Here is a 20656-nt window from a genome sequence, read left to right as displayed (position 1 = left end):
CTTTCAAATGATAGGGAATGGGGTTTCGTTGAGGCCATGTCATCATGTACAGCTGACCCAAATCTTCGCTTCCTTGTTATGTTTCTTACTGCTGTGACATAAAAATCCTGGAAATTTGGGTAGCGAGTTATGGAGGGGGGGGGAGAAGCATTTCTTGAAATTATCAAGAGAAAGGTCAAATATTTAAGATCTGTCTTTCAGAGCTTCTTCTCTAAACAAAGTATTTAAAAATGCCTTGGTTATGTTGTTGAAAATTGACGCTGACATTTTTTAAATTAGAATCAACCATTGTAATGACTAGTTTCGTCTATCTCAAAAGTTGAAACTAAGTAGGTATTGCAATTACTCATAAATCCAATATACAAACTTAAGACAACAAAACTTATATAAAAAGTTTATTTTTATTTAAATTAAAGTGCTCAACGAGCATCATGGTCACATTTGATTTGGCAAACGTCATTTGTTCTATGACTAGTTACATCCTTTACAAACGTTGGTAAGGCTTCACTAAGAAAACATGGATTTACAATACATTACAAATATGCACAAAAATAGTTCGTTATTGGCCGTCTATACTACTGATATTGACAGGCCTTAATACTATAAGTTAAAAGTTGACTGCTGAAGCAGTCTAGGAACACATCGACAGTTGCTAGGACTATCACACTATCCAAGATCATAAAAATGAGAGTATAAAAACAATGAGATGCATGATGTCTTCTCATATGGTAGCTGAGGATAAACATGAAATATATAAATAGTTTCTTCACAGTTCGAAATCGTATTTTAGCTCTTTCCAGTAAGAACATTCGGCAGTTCGTTGGGACATTTTTGTGTTTATTTTAAATATTACCACATAGCAGCAGCAGCATGGATGTCAATATTCACTTGCGTCTGAGATGGACTAGTTGATTCGACAAAGGCAGTTTGGCTGAAAAGAAAATGAAAATTAGAAAAGGTTTATATAATAACTTTTATATCTATAGATAAATTATCTTATTTGCCTATTATTAAGGTAGTGTAGCTCAAAATGATGATTAATGTTGCGTTACAGATCTTATATGTCGTGTCTAAAATGCCTGTTTTTTTTAAGGGATATAAAACTAAGAGTTCCAGAAATCCTATTGCCTCCATCAATGACAAATGCGATATAAAAAATCGTAGAAAAATTATTTTAGTCACTAATACATTTGGGGACAGTTTGCTGTCTCAGCCATTGGCTAAGACTTAGCATTCTTTAAATTAATAATGTCGCATGTTTTAAATGAAAAAAAAAAAATTACGACCGGCAGATTCAGCATGTGTACAGCCCTAAAGTAGAACTAATCTGAACTTCAAAATGCAATTTTAAAAATGATGGCTGCGAGTTTGCATTTACTGAACAGAATGAGGTAACATAAATATGATAACATAAGATAAAATATAAATAATTGTATTTACGACAAAATCCAAATAATAAAATGACTGACAAGATCCGATATCTTAATATCTAGTAACTTCGTCTTGGTTACGATGCTGTTCCATCATTTCATATGATCTGAGACTTCCATACTTTTCTGCAAAATCAATATCTGACTTTTATCAAGGATACCAAGTGAGTTTAATGATTAAAAGTGTAGCCTAACGATTCAATTTTTATCTTTAAATGGTCTGCCTGATATACTTTATGATTTATAAATTCTGCCTGATTAGACAAAATTTTATTCCAAGTATAACATTGTTACAATGAGAGAGAATATATGCGAGCGTAAACCATTTTTCAATCTTATTTTGAGAACACATTGCTACGATTCGCTTTTTTCTAATCTTAATTTCTTCTGGTCTGACAAATTTTATAGGCGCCTCGATATTTCTTGCAAGAGTTGCTCTTTTTCGGAGACCTCAAAAGGCTACGAAGTTTTTGGACGGGATTATGAAGAATATTTATATTTAGGTCTTATATTTATATTTAGGACCTTAATATTTAGGTCTTCCAATAAAGCAAGACGACGAAGAATGGAAGGAATATAATCTTTGTACCGAACACTTGTATTTAAGAGTGGTGGTGTTCCTCTGTTCAAAAATTTTATGGACTTTTTCAGGACAACCACGGAGGATAAATTGAAAAGATGTCACCCTCTTCCTTCCATTTATCTTAAAATAAATGAACTGCTCTGCAAAGCGATACCAAATATTTATGTAGGGTGGTGTAGAGAATTAGCATGATAAACGACCTGTGTGGATGGGTATATGATAAGCTTTTAGAAATTAACTACTTAGCCATTTATAGCTGTTCGGATTAAAAATAAAAAAGGAATTTTTTTCTTATTCGCTGTAAATAATTTTATTTATTTATTTTTTTTTTTACAGTAGATTACCTCTTTTATGACCTAATCCCTGTAAAATCGTTAAGCGAGTCTTCATAATTCAAACCCTTATTTTCCATAGGTTCAGTGTTATAAATTGGGGTTACGTTCCTGGTACAATTTGAGCTCTAATATAGACTATTCTTTAAGACTGCTTATCGTAGAATGGGATAACTGAAACTTTGAGCAAGCTGCAATGGAATGAGAAAGGCTCATTCCATCCCAAGATGCATTGAAAAATTTTGACTTATGGTTCGTAAACCCATACAGGCATGGAGTCCGAGCTTGTTATATTTCAGTGTCGATTCTAAACAATCACATGAAACAATACAAGAACGCTGATGAGAAATTCACCATTACAATACTTGACTTGCTTTTTTTTTTCTCATATTGTTAATTCCTCTATCATTAATTCGCTCTCATGTATTATGTGAACCAGTATCTTCTACGGAAGATACTATCTTTTAATTCCGTAATGCTCGGAAAAAGTGAAACTATTAGTATTAAGGTAGAAGTCGGCGGTTGCCTTAGTATCTGTATTTAGAAATATAAGCTAAAAAAGTAGCACAATCCATGTCACTAAGATTGCTGTTATTAGCAAGCACGGCCCATTACTGACGTATGTATATATTATGGAAAAAAGTTTGTAAAAGTGGCTACACCTGAAGTTAACACTCAATTGGTTTAGTCGGTGTATATATCTTGTATGAACACTTTCATACGTAGCTGTCCATATATGGTTATCGATAGTTGTAAAGTACTCCTATAATGCTGGTAGTCAGCATCATTTCAGGTGGTGACTGAGAACTGCCACAGGCGGGTAAAATATGCTGAAATACTGTAATAAGCGGCCGGTGTACTGACCTACAAAACATTGCAATTTTTGCTTAGGGACACCAAATGGAAATATTAAGGCAAGACTCAGTAATGAAATTCTGATAATGCGATGGAACAGGTGCACAGAACCCGGGCAAAAGGTTATCTTTAATGGATGACGATTTCTTATATTATTGACTTTAGAATTTTTGGCAAGCTAATATTTTGTCGAACTACTGTATGTGATCTAATAATAATTGAATTAGTGAAGGTATTTGTTAAGTTTCACTGTATCATTGCATTTTCATTGACTGATGACGTGACCAGTAGTGACTTCGTCTAATAGTACCTAAATATATGGAGCTAATTTCATTCTTTTACAAGTACTAGTTTAACTCAAGCGAATAAGTCGGCACGTCACTTTTTCTCTCCACACCTGATACTACAGTGAAACTTTACTAGTACCTTAATAGCATATGTAAATATTTCAGTATTTAGATATTCCACCTGTTCATGAGAATACGGGCTTACTTTTGCGTAGTAGATCCGAATCGTGTCCTCTTTGTAATTGGTTCGACTTTAGTCATCTTACCAAACTGATGTAAGCTGACCGCCCTTTTTCCATTGATGATCGTTCCAAATGCTTCGTCGTCTTCGAATGCAGCATTTTCAATACCTTCCTGGGAAGTAGTAGCTGCGGCAGAACTTCCACTAGTTGTTGGAATTGCTCTAAGTTCAAAAGTCTTTCTGTTTTGCACCATTTCGCTTAGTGGCGTATGCTGTCCTCTAGGCGTATTGTCTTGACCCACAAAATATCGATATGGAGTGTCATAATCAACTTCAAAAATAGTTGAAAACTTGTTGGGAAAAATCCAGTCAATGAGAGAAACAACAGCACCAACCAATACAGACAGGATTCCTGAAAAATAGTTCATTAGAGTTAAGTTCAAATTCTCACAAAAATCAATCCAGTTAAAACTGCTTACTTAACAGTAAATATGATAAATTTCGCATTAATATAACCTTCAGATATTTCTATAATGACATCTATAACTAAAACGGAGTGATAATTGAATAAATTAGGTTATTATTATCATTATCCGACTGCTGGCACGAAACTGAAAAAGAATTCGACTGCCCATCGCATATGGTGATTCTATACCCTGTTTAACTCAGCTTACTCGATCCTGTTCTATTCTCCAATAGTTGGATAAATCTTAAAGTGAACTTTTTTTTTTTTTATTCAAGTCAGTTATTTCTTATCCCCCTCCCCCAACATTTCAAATACAATAGGCGCAGAAAGATGGTATGTTCTTTACATAGTTGCATATATTTCTGTTTATGGAATATAAGCGGTCTTCAGCCAACAACAATATCCATTTTGGAATGTTACCTTTGAAATCACAAGACTACGAATTTGAACAGAAACATAGTTGAAGATATTTCACACGTCTATCACAATCGCTTACAACGACAAACTAAAGAAAATTGGAATTTTCGAAAATGCTTAAAAGTTGATCAAAAGAAAGAATAATCTTTACTGATTTTTTAAATGATGCATCCAACAGTTTCCAGAAAATGCACGTCTCGTCACAATTTGCAAAAACCCAGATCTTTTAGTAGAAGCTGGTTTCAAAAGGATCATGGCCACCAAAAAAATCCAAACGCTGCTTCACTATATGCATTTCATTTCATGGAGTTTTATTGTTAGAGAATTGTGCATTGAAAATAATCCTACATTCTCTGAAAAAGACTATTACAGGATCAATTCTCTGCGATAGACGCCAAATCGAATAGAAGTGTTTCCCAGTGAGGATCATACTTGTCACCACTTTAGTGACTAATAATAATATACATAATCAATCCTGTGGCTGTGCATCTGTATTTTATTAGTATTAAAAGATACCTTCAAGAATGTCGGGAACTCATCGAGGGAGGTCATACTATTCGCAACAGATGTCATACTTGTTATTGAATTCATTCACGCTACTTTTTTATCATTTACTTAAATATCGAACATCGGGGGGGATTTCGATTTTTCTTACAGTCGTTTTAGCCTCTGTACCGGTCTCCTTGTCACCGTTTAAACAGAATGTAAAATGATGAAAAAAATCCGAAAAATATCAAACTTTTATTAAAGACTTAAAGTATTGTCAGGTTTTATGATTAGTCACATTAATAACATTTTCACATTGGTGAAAAGGTTATTATACATACTATTAGGCGATTATTTCCTACCTGCTGCCAAAACGATCCAGAAGCACCAGCCGTAGCGGAAGATAAATGTTGTATTTTCCATTCGAATTATTAATTGGCGTTTCGGTATTAAGAGAACATAGAGAACATTCGTGAGAAGAAGTAAAACACCCGTTAGCATCATAGTGTAAGCCCCATACCGTGGTACTGCACACAGAAGAATGTTCATCAAAAGCCAAATACCGAATGATGTCCTGCAATTGAAAAAATATATATATTATTCTGTCACAGATGAAATCATCTAAATTAAATAATGATAGTCAAACTGAAAAAGTGGATGCTAAAATCAGATAATCAGCAACATTGTAAAATTCTTTACATTACTTAAAAAGGTAATTTAAAAAAAATCGAAACGCTCCTTTCTTTAGTGCAAGAACTCGTCATACATTTTAAGCAGACTCGAAACTAATGCAAACAATGGTTTGCATTATTTGAACGTGTCCTTTCTGGGGAGCATTTATTGTGGGGGAAACTGAATTGTCAACCATGTATAGGATATTTATAAATGACATCTCACGTTTGACCGAATGGTTAACATACTCAGTCTCCATCCATCAGGCTGCGAGTTAATGCTTTTAAATGCTGCTTGCAATGGGGTGTGTTATTTCTTGAATGTTAAATATTTACTGACATCGAAGAAATTTGATCACTTTCCAGACCCCCCCCCCTCGTGCGACGGGGTAATTTTCACCCGCTTCAGTGAATGAATGTCATCATATTCGTTTATAAACAGTAATGAGGATTTTGTGTATGTTTGTGCGTATGCGCACGCAACTCAGAAGCCTTGCATATATTTCTTTCAAACTTAGATGTTATTTTACTGAATGAATGATTTTGACGTCTTCTCTTATAAGAGAAGAGAATTTTCGTATAACCTAGTGTAAATATTTTCTCTCTAAGTATTATTTTCCTTAATGGTTAAGTCAGTGTTTCTCAACGTGGGGCGTACTCCCCAAAGGGGGGGGGGGGCAATTTGAATATTTTTGGGGGCAATTAGAAAAAGTACATGTACATATTTATATTATACTTTTTCAGAATTTGGCTGACTATTATGCTAGAGGGGGGGGGAGGGCATCAGAATCTTTGAGACGTTGAGGTGGGGCATAATCCAAAAAAGGTTAAGAAACACTGGGTTAAGTTATCAATAATAACAGAAAATAACATCAAGCATCAAATTCAGCCGCAAATAGCGAACTATTGCAGGATCACAAACTAACAGAGTTGAATTCAATAAAAAACTTTCAGCAATACAATCACCAGCTCGAAAGATAGTTTCACTTTCACTGGGCGTGCTACTCGCCTGCTGTTGACGTCACGGTGTTACCGAATATGGCTACAAAAGCATTCTAGTACAATAACAGGATGTCACTTCATGACAGATAGGAAGGCTTTCGAATCCGAAAAATGGTGTGACGTAAATTATCAAACACACCTAACGCGATATTCCCCTTTCTTGAGGGGGATATCGCGTACAGGCTTACTAGGTTTTCTTCTGAAAGCTGATGACTACCTTAAGAAATACTAGTCATCTCCTTGCTGAAGTGATTGTCACTTCCACGATTTCCGTCACTTTCGGACAACTGAATATTGGTGAAACTTAAGTGCTAATTGCGGGATTGTCAGAGCATTGGAAGGCTCTGTTGTCGATGAATTCACAAAGACTACAATTCACTTTCCTTATATTTGTTATATATCATTCTTAAAAGCAAGCTGAGTATTGGGGAAAGAAGAGGCTGGCTGTTATTTAGAAGCTCTTCATTACTTAGTTATTTCTAATACCTAACAGCATTGCATTTCAGAGGGGAATATGCATTCAATTAAAACATTTCCAATTTTATGCGTCAAAAGTACATTGATAAAAATCAACCAGCTAGCCCAAATCCGTTGAGTGCTGTAGCATTTTATTTTTATCTTCTTTCCACATGCACCTCCCTGCCTCCATTTTGGTCCGGAATGTAATTGGGACTTGAAAATAACAGCTGAATTGGTGAACAATGCGATGTGTAGATGTTTGCAGTGGAAAAGTAAAAACACCTTTTCGAACGTTTTTCACTAGTTTAAGTTTCTCTGATTTTTACTAATTATATTTAACAGGCTGTAGTTTAATACTTCTGAAGAATTAGCGGATAGATGATATTCAAGTTACAACTGGATTACACACTTTTTTCACACGCATGAATTTTAATAAGCGTAATGAATGGCTCTCCCCAGTACTAAGCTGAGTACTGATTGAATAGTTACTACAGTAACTATTCGATTTTTTATTCCATTAATAGAGGCCGAATACGAAACGAGAAACTCGTATTCTGTGTCTGTAACCAGCTAACGACGATCATGTCCTGACATCAACTTTCTTAAACTTTGGACATGCATTAATATGAACCACAGATACATTTAGGAATTTCTTGTGGTTGGGAGATAACAAATATTTGATTTATTACAGAGGTAGAATATATATCCCTTGAATAATGCCTTCTGGTTCACTTTAAAGAACATTTGATGAGATTGGGAATGAATGTAGTAGCAAAATAGTCTCGAGATCCCATTATAGCTATTGTATTTCATTTGAAACTATGAGCACATTAATGTTAACTACCAAAACACGTTCTTCAACTTCAAAATTATAGCTCGATTCATCGAAGATGAAAACCATTGGTTTACACCATCGAGTTATAAGATTCCAAATATATGCATGATTCGGCAGTATAATTAATGCGTTATAGGGAAATGGGGCAAGTCACGAGTCTGACATTCATCACAGACACGCACAATTAACAACCATTCGAAGGTCGCTATAGAGGCTAATGCAACAGGTGAAGGTCGAGTTAAAATTCTTCCTCGTCAAACACGTCCAACAGGCATAGAGCAAGTCCCGGGGGGTTGAAGTATCAAAAGTGGAAGGGCCTCCAGTAAGGTCAAATTCAAAAACCAAAAGTTCCCAGATTGTCTACCTTCCCATTGTTTCTAAACAAATAGTTTTCCTCTCAAGGATTCTCTGCAGAAGTTGCATTTAAAAATTCTAATGGTGAAGGTGAGTATTCAAACGCATGTTGGCCTTGGATGCGTTCCAGCACTTTATTAGTACTGACAGTTTCCTTCACTGAAGCCTTTCTTGCAGCGGTTCAGTAAGCATACCATTCAGATAGCAGAGGGCAATGTGTGCATCTACTTAATTTCTTTCTATCGAATGTGAGGTTACAAACTATCTAACATGAAAATAAATGGTTGGAATTTCAACGACTCGCTCAACTCTGAAAATGCGCGATGAATGAGGGATTCACAAAACTCATAATTGTAGGTGTTTATTATTTTTTTGTTATTGGTATTGCGTTTTGTCGTCTCTAACCGTAAATGATATAACAGTAGGAACAGTTACAGTAGCATTAAGGGGTTGGTTTCTGAACCTTATAGATCATGGAAGGGAGGAAGAGTTCCAATAGTTTACTGCCTGTGGAGAGAAAATTTCCCTCTGTACCTGGGCCTTACGAAGAAAATAGCATATTTCAGCTGACAGAAATGGCCTATAATTTAAAACATACACGATGTCTAGTAATATAGATTTTTTTTTTTTTTTTTTTTCAAAATCATCAGCGTCAGATATTAATTGGAGATTTGGAGTGCTTTATTTACAGTACTTCCACATTATGAACATTTAAAAAAAAATGCGATTTTTTAAATTAGCTACTTTCGGTTAGTTAACAGGCTTTTCACGTCACTTATGTAATATACATTTACTGGGATATTTAATTATCGGGTACAAAAACTGAAAGATAAGAGATAATAATATAGTTGATTGGGTCATTATCAACATGTATTAAGAGCTTCTCAAGCCTTAAACTTTCGAAAAGAGTTTCTTCCTCGAATTAGTTATATATATATATATATATCAACCGATAAAATCGAAGTTTTAATGGGTTAAAAAAGTCATGAAGAATTTGGAATCCATCTCTCAGTATTGGTTAGTTTTCTTTTGGTTGTTGGGGGGGGGGATTATATATATATTTTTTTAAATAGGAAACAAATCATCAAGGAAGTTTTATTCCTTTGGAATTTACTATGGCGTTTTTATATTACCGTTTTTGATAATTATTTTCGGCTTAATTGTTTACTCTAGACCATTATGTTTTTATTCCTTGAAGTCTAGTTTGTTTGAAAATCTGGAAAGATGGTTTGATGTAAAGTAAATCCGTTTTAAGTTTGCATTGAATGATGCTATTTATTTCATGCTTTGTTTAATGTGCTACCACATTTAATACATCTTTGCTATATACGTCGTAGGAATTTTTATAAGGACTTTTCAGTTGAATGCGAGTTATCCGTCCACATACGGAGGTGAAAGCCTTTTTTTCTCTTCTCACAAAATAGGAAGATCGGCATAAGAATCCATTCCGTTAATAGACATTACTCGGGCCTAGCAGCCTTATTTGCTTCGGCCGTAACTCTAAGAACAAGTTACTGTAATCTGCCATAGAGAACAATGCTGTTTTCCATATTTTGAGCCTTAGACAAAGTAGATTTGCTAGTCCTTAATATAGATTAAGATAAATAAAATTTAAAAAAAAAAATTAAAGTTTAGTTTTCTTGTATTTGTCTCGAAATATATGCTTACTTGGCTTATGTGTTAAACAGGACCCTGACTAAGCAACTAGCTTTATATATATATATATATATATATATAAATGAACTTGGCTGCTGATAAGTAAACCTTTTCGTGGGTGGGAAGTCACATAAAAGTTCTTTAGCAATTCCCTTCTTGAATTAGCTTCAGAAAAATATTTCTCAGACAGATATTGGTGATTTATTTGCAATTACGTTTGTATAAAAAAATATAAAAAAAACTGGACGCTTTCGATGCACAAGTATTTTGAGAATATTTATTTTTAGCTGGGATTCTTAGAAAGGTAAATGAAGAATTTTTTTTTTTATTATATCATTGATATAAATATTTTGACATTACTGTCAAGGCCAATAACAATCGCACAACGAGCCTTTTGGCTATAAAAATATTAATCTCGCTGAGAGTAATAATTTCGTTGTTGAGAAAATACTATTAAAATAGTCGAAAGGTTTAAAATTATTTTTAAAAAAAAGTATGAAAGTGATATAGGAAATGAATAAAGTTAAAAAAATGACGTTGATAGTTACATCCCCAGAGTGAAAGTCTTCAAATACAGCTGTATAAACCTTCATTTAAGATTGAACCCGGGAATCCAGTTAGACCTTCTAACTGGATTCCCGGATGTTATAAATCTACTCTAAATAACAGTGCTAAGCCTGCGTTTATTGCTTGATTAAGCAGATACTGATAATCTGCAGAGGCATACGTGTATATCCAAGCAGTTTTGAGAAAGATCGACTCCAAGGCTTTCGAACTTTAATGACTTTCGGGTTTATTAGTTGATCCTCAAAAAAAAAAAAAAATCAGCTAACGCCTTTTTATTCCCGTATACGGAGAGTAGGCGAGGCCATTTAGCCCTATCTAACTTTTGGAGACTGAGCGGGCAGTTCAATCTCCACTGGTACCAATCAGAGATAGCTAGCCCAAGGCTATCACTAATTAAGCGGTACTCAGTGAAGAGAGACGGCTCAAATGTGCCGCCATCTCGTGGTCCCTAACACAATATATTTAATGTCTGAAATAATGTGGGTTCTACGGTCGATTTTCTTGAGTTTACAGGACGAAAAACCCGAGTTTCCGGGAGGAAAAACCTGCTTGCCCGTGCCAGAGATCGACTAACTCGGGAACCGGTCGAAAAAAGGCTTAGAAAAATTTCCTCTAGTCGCCGACTAGACTCGAAACCAAGTCTTCCTTCGTGCGGCCAAGCGCGATGGTGTGTAAACACCACATCCACTGAGCTACACAGTTGATCCTCAAAATGAATATAAACTAATCCACGAAGATTTTAAAAAAAAAAAAAAGTAATAAAAAGAGGTCACAAAAAACGACCTTGTTTTATTACAAAGTCGTTCCTCTTAGCTACAAACGATCACCTAGTCTAGATGTGTTGTTTTTCATACTTATTTTATCATTAAAATAAGTGTGAAAATTAAAAAAAAAAAAAAAAAAATATCGCGGATTATGTTAAGATGAACTCTTCATCTTAACATAATCCGCGAGATTTTTTTTTTTTTCTTATTTGTTAGTAAACTGAGGACAAAAATCTCACCACTATCCATTACTGTTTATGTCTTGAAACGCTTCCCATACCTCAATGAAATGGTTTACTTCACTTTCAGTTGAGAAACATTTCTATGAAAAGGTTTTAACCTAGTTTTTGTCATCTTTCCGAATGTATTACTAGAATCACACGGTTTCAACAATGAAAAAAAGTTAATCAAAAAAGTCAATTGCAACCATCAATCTATGTGGCTAAAAACCTTCCTAGTTTTCAAAAGCAATTGAGCAAAGTAATCTGCTTCCAAACGTAATCATTAATGTTTATTTATAGAAACATTTGCAGCCTAGCTATAGAAAATGCAGTACAATAATATGTAGCGGGGAAGACATGTGACCTTGAAATTTTCCCGTCCATTTAAAAACAAGTTTGTACCGGAATATATTGTAATGGGTTAAGGTGGGATCATGGTATTAAATAACCAGTTACAACTTTTCCTTAATTTCAGCTTACACTTCGGGTATGATGCAAAATGAGTGGTTTCGAAATATATCACGTGAAAGAATATTCAGATCCGCAAATTATGACAATTTTCATTTTCACTGACGAAATAGAAGAGCGTTTACTACAAAATATAGAAGGCTCTTGCGATACTGTAGTGCTTTGTTCTATAGTGAACGTGACTAAACTTGGCGTTTTGCTTCACGACAAACTTGTGATTATTATCTGCAAGAATGATTGAAAGAAAACCACAACCTGCCAAGTGACAACTCCTGCTGTTTCAGATAATTCAAGAATAATATTGCGGACTTTGTTTCGAAATAATTGCATATGTTCTCGACTTAAGAAATCGATGTTGCTGCAGATTTATCAAGTTGGAAAGTATTTTCATTCTAAGCAGCATTTTATGATATTTGTAACAGCCAAGCGAAGTCATTGATGATAAGTTTCAGGTTTTGCTATTTTCCAAATTCGAAGCCACTAATTGAGAAAGAAACAACGAAAGAAGACGCTTATCGAATAGGTTCATACTCTAGAAAATAAAAAAATAAAAAGTTACTTTACAACTCTCCACTGAGTGACAGTGGGGGGGGGTCATTTTTGGTGTGTAGTAATTTTGTATTACAGTATCACTTGTAAAAAACGTATGCTGCGGGGCTAGTCACAGCTACATCATATTCCACATTTTTATGTTAAATTTAAGGAACACAAATATTGCCTCATCTCTCTTAAAATCAGTTCAGTTTTATGCTTGTTTGTTGTTAAAATATCAGTCAGTCATTTTCTGCATCATAGTCGAGCAACTTTTGAAGCAAAATCTTGTACTTTTTGTAGAAGCACATTTTGATCCACGGCTACTTCTTTTGTTGATTTACTGTACTGTTGTTGTTTTTTTTCCCATATCGTCCGCTAATTTCCATCCTCATGATCTTTCTGAAAGTTAGTGTCACATATTCTTTAACGGACATGGATCTTGCCTTTTTATTTACTATAGAAATTCAATAATGCGCTGAGTAGAACTACACCGCATGAAGTACCATGCTACTTATGAACTGCTCATTACGGTGACTTTACATGGCAGTCCCATGTAAATTGGTTACGCCACTTACATAGTGGACGTAACCAATTGAAAATGCAACTGAAGCAGCAGTTAAGGCAGAAGCTAATGTGTTACGTCAATTATTTTGCGTATGTATTCCAGTGGTCCTTGTGCTTGTTTTCGACAGCATCAATTCTGCCGCTTCCTTATGAGACCAGTAACACCTTCGCCTGAAAAGTCCTCAAATCCTAAACGAAATTCGAATCCAGATCTTTCCAATCGAAATTATTTTTTTCTTTCTTTCACTTCGTTCAAGCGATTGCGCTATGGAGGTGTTCATTCGTGGAACGTATACCATTTTACCGTGGGTAGGCTAACGGTACTTTGTAACACTTGGGACACTAAGTGGGAAGGTGGCCTCACAATTGTGGAATGGTAAGATATGAACTCAGCCGGTAAATTGCGAAATGGAGATTCTACGCACTGTCACCAAGGTTGGCGAATGTGAACCTTTACGGAATCCCTTAGACATAATTCGACATTAACTACAAATTTATATCACATTCAAGTAAACGATTGTATTTAGAAGACAATATGAAATCGTAACTATTTTTCGAGCAGCTTTGAGAGAAAATTTCAGCATTTTTCAGGCGTATAATTTGGTCTTGTTTTCTAATTATAACCTGCTTATAAAGTGTTAAGAAGGCAAAATGAACTGGAGATAATAACTGTTCGTATTAAATGTCATGTCATAAATAAGGAATTTCTTATTAATCACGATGTAATGCATTACGTTATTTTAATTTTAATGGTTATTACAAACGAGCCTGTGTAGCTCTATATTTGGGATTCGAAATACGAACCCATACGAAGATGTACAATATTTCATGATATAGAAGCTGGAGGACTTGGTTTAATAAATGTACATTTAAAAACTCTAAGTGCAAGAGCAAAAATCATAGAGAGCGCTTACTCGGAACACAAAACATGGAGTGCATATATCATACACTACATGCAAAGAATAATGCCCCACCAAATAATTTGTTCTCTTCCACAATCGAATGGCAAAATACCAAAAATGTTCATTGAAGTTGCGCAGGGGTACAGATTCATTAATAATCATATAGCAATAAAAGATTTCCTCAAAATGAAACCAAAAATTGCACATATCACTCTCACGCGAGCAGTTATACCACCACCACAACACCGAGAGTTGGAAAAAGGTAAAATTAAATTATCCAATGTATTCAAAAAGCATTCAGATTACCTATATACCCTAAATTAAAAACATTTTATTACAAGGTTCACCACGCTTGCCTACCCACCAGATTATGGTACGCAAAAAAAGGTATTCCACTCCAAGCACCAGCCAAATGCTAATTCTGCCCTGAACCAGAAACACTATATCACATAATGTTATACTGCCCCCATACCTCTCCAATATGGAACACTGTTCAGAAATTCATAAAACACAAAGAACCGGTCACAGAACACACACTATTCTGGCTAAAGGACGGAAACATAACAATAACCGAAGCAATTATAATTATAACAACAATGTACTCCATTTGGACATACAGATATGACAGAATTTATGGAAGAGATACAGGCCCAGATATAATGCAAAAACTCAAACAACTAAATGAAATCATAACAGACACAATAAACAAATAAAAAAAGATAACAAAACACCATTGGCGGAAGATAGGCCTTATCTCTGAAGAATATGAAGAAAACATACAAATAATGGAAATAAAAGATTCGCCGTAAAGAAAAAACATGAAAACAAGCCAATACAATTCACTCTGAAAGGAAAAATAATGGAATAGAAACTAAACACATAATGTATATAAGTGTAGAAATATTGTATAGTAATGAATATATCTATTTGCATAAGAGGAAGAATATGTCTTATAAATTTTCAGATAAGGTAAAAATATTGTAATATTTCAATGGATGTTAAAATGGCAAAATAACTGCTCAAAAGATTGCACAGGACTCGAGGTGAAAATAGATATTGGGCATGTTATCATGTTGTAAATAAAAATTGTTAACTGAAATAAGCATGCCATGTACTTATTGTATATATGTAAATAGTTCATCCGAATATAGATGCTTTTGAGAAAATAAAATATTCAGTGGCGTTTGCACTTTACAGCGCTTGGCTGCATGAAGAAAGAATTTGGTGGTTCAAATCTAGTCGCCGACTAGAGGAAATTTTTCTAAGCCTTTTTTTCGACCGGTTCCTGGGTTAGTCGATCTCTGGCAGGGGTTAGCGGGTTTTTTCTCCCGGAAACTCGGGTTTTTCGTCTCGTAAACCCAAGAAAATCTACCGTCGAACCCACACTATTTTCAGACATTAAAAATATTTGGTTTGGGCCCACGAGATATCTCTGATTGGCTAGCAGTGGAGATTGAACTGCCCACTCAGTCTCCAAAAGTTAGATAGGGGTAAACGACCTCGCCTACTCCCTATACGGGAACAACATAGGCGTTAGCTGATTTTTTTTTTTTTTTTTTTTTTGTTATTACAGAATCCTGCGAAATCGAACCTCAAATTTCACTTTCCAAAATGAACTTAGCACAATTACTCATAATGCAAGATTTTTTTTTCTTGCAGTGTAGATGGTACAGCCAGTGTCTAGTTTGAGACGTCTATCTTCTTCGTACTTTCATTCTCTAATATTCATGAAGATTACTCTGTAGTGAATTGCTTCTCACAGAGCGATACTACTCTAACTTAGCATAAAATTGACGAATAAAAACGGTGCCTACAATAATGAAAATTAATAAAAAATAAAAAATAAAAGAGAAAGGCTTACAAACTGTCATGCCAGTTTCCTGTAAAGCATGGGAAGTATTACATATCGTTGAGAACGGAGAAAGTGGAAATCCCAATCACGTCTCACTAGTTGCGAATCTATCCCTAATCCTTCATGTTCACTTAGCTGTTTTTCAACGAGCTCCAAAGAAGTTAATTCTAGGTTATTTTTATTTTTCTTTTAACCGTAACGGATATCGATACTATATGCCATGTGGTGTTCTGCGCTCACTAAAGGTATTGCAACAATATTTATATGACTTTTATTCATACAAAAGGATGTTTTATTCTGTGTTGTTTCGTATAACGCATTGCTTACTTTAAATTTTCAGAATCACTGGACGCTTCACGGAAATAACCTCCTTCCTAGACAGCGTTCTGGTATTCGAAATGGCGGCTGTGCTAATTTCCACGAATTGGACCTAATTGGATAATTGGACTTCAAAAGACAAAATAAACCGGAAGGTAAGTTTTATATAGAGGAATTTAAGAAAATAAATCATCAATGGAAACATTTTAGTGTAACGAATACTAGTTTCGAATAATCAGGTTAGAGATTTTGAATAGCTCACAAACTCTTAAAAACAGTTGATAATTATCTGCTGGAAATTACTGTCTAACTTTATATAGCAGTAACAAAATAAGACTGACGTTAAGACGGAGACTGATTAGCTTCTTATTTGTGTGGGCGCTTGACTTAAGAACCTGGGATGTAACAAGCCTGGGCACGTATCACAACAGGGTACTATCATCGAATCATTTTAACATGACTTTTCAATAGCGAAACTACTTACTCCTCTTAGCAACCAATTTCCAGTGGTCCCCTTGTTAGCTTAAGATAGACTACAACTTTCTTCCAAATATCTTCCTCCATTCCCCCGGAACAATCACTGACTCATTGGTCACTTGTGGACGATTGACATTACTACCTTAAGAAGCCCCCCAATGCAGAAATGGCCGGGGGGGGGGGCATTAAAAGGTTGCTAGTGGGACAGATTGCAACATGAATATGTGAACAGCTAGGATGTTACACAAAAATATGTCAAGACAGACGGAATGGGACAAAACTACAGATGCTTGCGCAGATGCATCAAATTCACTCGATCCACAAGTGAACCCCTTTGGAAGCCATTTATCACTCAGTAGCTTGTTACATTATCTATGCGTTTCTGTTTATACTTTTAAAAGTATAAAAGGGCTTAAACTGTTAGAATGTGATAAGCGAATCCTTTTCATTTTGGGAAAACAAAAGATGCATCACATTCTAACAGTTTAAGCCCTTTTGCAAAAGGCATCAAGTTTTCGCTCGAGAAGTTTTCCAGTGCAGTGCTAAGTTATCTTTGCAATTGTCGTGGCTAATTGGTGCTTAAACAATGAGGTTAATCCCCGCTAATGCTAGTTCGTCACCTAAAGAGTGTGGCTTTAGTTTCATATGCGCATTTAATTTCCAAAAATAAATTCCCATTCATACGTTAAATATTATCGTACACGTTTTCTAGCCTTTTGAGATTCTATTAAAAAATAGTTGTGGAGGGAGAATGAGATTCAAACAAGGCAACAGAAAAAAAAATTACTTATTAATTTAATATTAAGCCAAACTATGTAAAGTATAATTAAAACTGATATCTTACCATAACACAATACAAGCATAATATCCAGCTTGCCGATATTGAGGACCCCAAACAAATCCTTCGGAATCGCAACTCAGATATTCTACCACTGTTAGAATAGGGAATGGCAATCCTTTAACAAGAGCATCTTTGTATTCTCTTTTCAGTTGAGTAGCTGAAAGACAAGTAAAGGCACTATAAATAACCTGCTTCGATTCATGATATCAAGACTGATTTGCTTATATAAAGCAGTATGGTCGAATGAACATAAGTTCTGCAAAGGAGCTACAATTAACAAGATACGTACAAGCACTAGTAAATAGTTAATTGCTACCATAACTTAAGCTACAATTAACAATTAATATAGCATGGATTTCAAAATATTCCTCTTTTCTTAAAAAAAAAAAAAAAGGAGGGGGGGGGGATTTCTCTAAGTGATTTAGTAGTTTTACTCTAAAAATTAGGTCCAGCACAAAAGTTTAAATCGATGATTAGTCTAGTAACCAGTTTAGTTAGAGACTGTTCGGCCTGGTAACATGATTAGCCATAGCAAAACGACTATTATTAATCTTGTTCTTGCATTTTAATCTGAAGAGTGGAAGAACATCAACTCGATATTTGACATTGTTAATTATTCATCTTTGTCGATATTGGAGATTTGGCAAGCAGTTTGTTGGAACACCATAACCTAACTGTTCAGCTAGTTTCTAGATGACCATATTTGAATTTAGTTTAAAAAAAATCAAAGAGCGTTTCGAAAACGCTCGCCATCGGTCGCAAGGTCATTAGGTAGTGCCCACTTGTCACCTGATAAATAGTTTATAATGGTCGAGAAGCGCAGCACTAAACATTATTTCTTATTTCGTAAATCTATATGGATTTTTCATTTTTTAGTTAGGTGTCTATCTGGTTTGATCGATTATTTCGCGACTTTAAGTCGCTCGTTACCTGTAGATATTCGCAAATATGTTGCTGTAGTAATGTTCGGTGAAAAGTTGCACATTGTTATGTTTGTCAACTTAAAGGAAGAGGCTTTCCTTTTATAAATCCCCGAAAAACTCCAAAAATGGCCCTAAATCGCACACGTTTCGGCGTCCTCCCATAGTTTAGTCAACGAAGTTCTAAGCTATTACACGGAAATGTGGGAGGAAAAAGCAAAATTCAGCTATGCTCGTGTCATAAATGTTACTTTGATACGGCTCCAATATGGCTAAATGAAGGCAGCCAAATAAGTTTTCGAATTTTAAAATAGTCTATATAATACCGATTTTTATAACTCAATAACATTAATCTCTTGGGGGGGGGGATCAATATTAAATATATGGGAATATTTGAACTTTAATACTTTTTGTTCGTGAAATTAGCTCTAACAGGTCTGGGAGTTGCTGATCGCTGCAGATGTAATGAAACATCCAGACTTCCCACTTAAGATTATTCATTAAAAAATAAGTAACTCATGCGTTATGTCGTTTTACAGTCAATTATAACTAATTTATAGTCTCCATAACAACTGAGGAAGCAAAATTTCTTGCATAACTTTTTGCTGAAGTAACACTGTTTGACAAAAGTGCTTCCCACTTAAGATTATTCATTAAAAAATGAGTGTTTAACTCATGCGTTATGGCGTTTTACAGTCAATTATAACTAATTTATAGTCTCCATAACAACTGAGGAAGCAAAATTCTTGCATAACATTTTGCTGAAGTAACAATGTTTAACAAAAGTGCTTCCCAGTAATCCAGGCAACTCTATGATGAGGATAGATTCACTCATAATCCAATAATCGTTCACTTTAAAAATCTAATTAACTTAAAAGTTTTATACAAAAATTCATTATTAATATATATTTTAAAAAAACTTACACTAAAAGAAGTTGTACCTGGTACCCGTTAATGATAAGTTACATAATTAAGACCTCAGGTACTCCACAATTGTTCGTATGTGAAGCTATAGAGGACCTGATTCCGTCACTATCACTGGTGTGGGTAATTCATTACTTGCGCAACTAGAAATAAAAGAGGTGAAAATACTATATCTTAGACACAGTTTGAGATCACACGAGTTTACCTTTCTAGTCCTCAAACTAATAACACGAAAGAAAACAAGTTAGTGAATGTGAAGCTGAAGAATGAACCAACTGTATCAGTTATCTCTAAAACTTATCTTAACAGCTGCTGAGATAAGTCAGGATAACAACCAACACGTGTAGCCCTCTGGCCTGATGACACATTCTGATAAAACAAAAAAGTACCTTTTGTTTGGTTAAAATTTGGACAGAAGTTAAATACAGTTTGTAATAAATCAGTAAAAGAAGATAAGTTTATGTACGAAGCCTCCGAAGCCATTCGTTACAGCACGATCTAACATTAACGATAACAAAAAATAAATAAATAATTACCGCTGTCGCGAGCTCCACTCAATTTCGCCAAAAGTTAATTTTCTTGAAAATAAAACTAAATTCGATTGTGATATTAACGATCTTCAGATGTGTGTTGTAATGCAATCTTACATGCTATAAGTCCAAATGATGTAAGGGGTGGGGGAATAAACAAATTAATGCAAAACAAATGGCTATTGAGATCTCTAGGGAGATCTCGATAAACCATCTCGCTCTGCAGCTTCTGTTTTTCTGTTAATAGCAGAAATTCATATAGAAAACAAATACTTACGGGTGGCCCACTGAAACCTTTCGTTGTAATTTATCTCGTCACTGTTTTCATGAATAGAGGCAGCTGAAAAAAAAAAAAAAAAAAACGTCAAATATGCACAGAACCTTTTTATTCTTCGTTACACTGAATGCCATTTATAAGAAATTATTTTTTATGATGACTACACTATTCCTAATTTTTGATAACTATTTTAATTACGTAGTGTCTTCAAGTATTGCACTGCAAAATAACGCATTGCTGGAATCGAGAACTTATAAAATCCAGTTATAAAAACTACTGATGAGCACTTAAAGGCGCCTCTAACAGATCCATTAGATCCTTCCCAACTGTCGTCTTATTTGAGTATATGTTCTCTAGTCCGTTTTTCTGTTTGCAATATGAAAAGGAGGAAATTCTTGCTCCTTCCATATGAGACCGGCTAATTAGCTTTCGATTTAAAAAGCCATATTCAGAAGAAAATGTCTCACGTTAGTGACGAGAATT

At 34.8% G+C, this 20656-nt stretch overlaps 1 protein-coding gene and 1 long non-coding RNA gene across 2 annotated transcripts in view; one reads left to right on the top strand and one right to left on the bottom strand.

Annotated features, from left to right (window-relative positions):
• Nucleotides 1–20656, top strand: part of LOC150105515 (uncharacterized) — a 227578-nt gene that overhangs the window by 61030 nt on the left and 145892 nt on the right. Inside the window, exon 3 of the long non-coding RNA XR_016548487.1 lies at nt 16227–16359. This is a non-coding gene — a long non-coding RNA (uncharacterized LOC150105515). The remainder of the gene's footprint in view (nt 1–16226; nt 16360–20656) is intronic.
• LOC150105516 (dual oxidase maturation factor 2-like) overlaps nt 430–20656 on the bottom strand; it is a 62290-nt gene continuing 42063 nt past the window's right edge. Inside the window, exons 5-9 of the mRNA XM_090394864.1 lie at nt 20174–20236; nt 17526–17679; nt 5400–5611; nt 3693–4080; nt 430–931 (exon numbers count right to left, since the gene is read on the bottom strand). Coding sequence (XP_090250990.1) covers nt 850–931; nt 3693–4080; nt 5400–5611; nt 17526–17679; nt 20174–20236 — 899 coding nt within the window. The 3' untranslated portion in view covers nt 430–849. The remainder of the gene's footprint in view (nt 932–3692; nt 4081–5399; nt 5612–17525; nt 17680–20173; nt 20237–20656) is intronic.

This window comes from Typopeltis vanoorti, chromosome 6, assembly GCF_054136105.1.
Source record: "Typopeltis vanoorti isolate ZY-2024b chromosome 6, IOZ_Tvanoo_1.0, whole genome shotgun sequence".
Lineage (NCBI taxonomy): Eukaryota > Metazoa > Arthropoda > Arachnida > Uropygi > Thelyphonidae > Typopeltis > Typopeltis vanoorti.
This window is presented reverse-complemented; position numbering and strand designations above follow the sequence as displayed.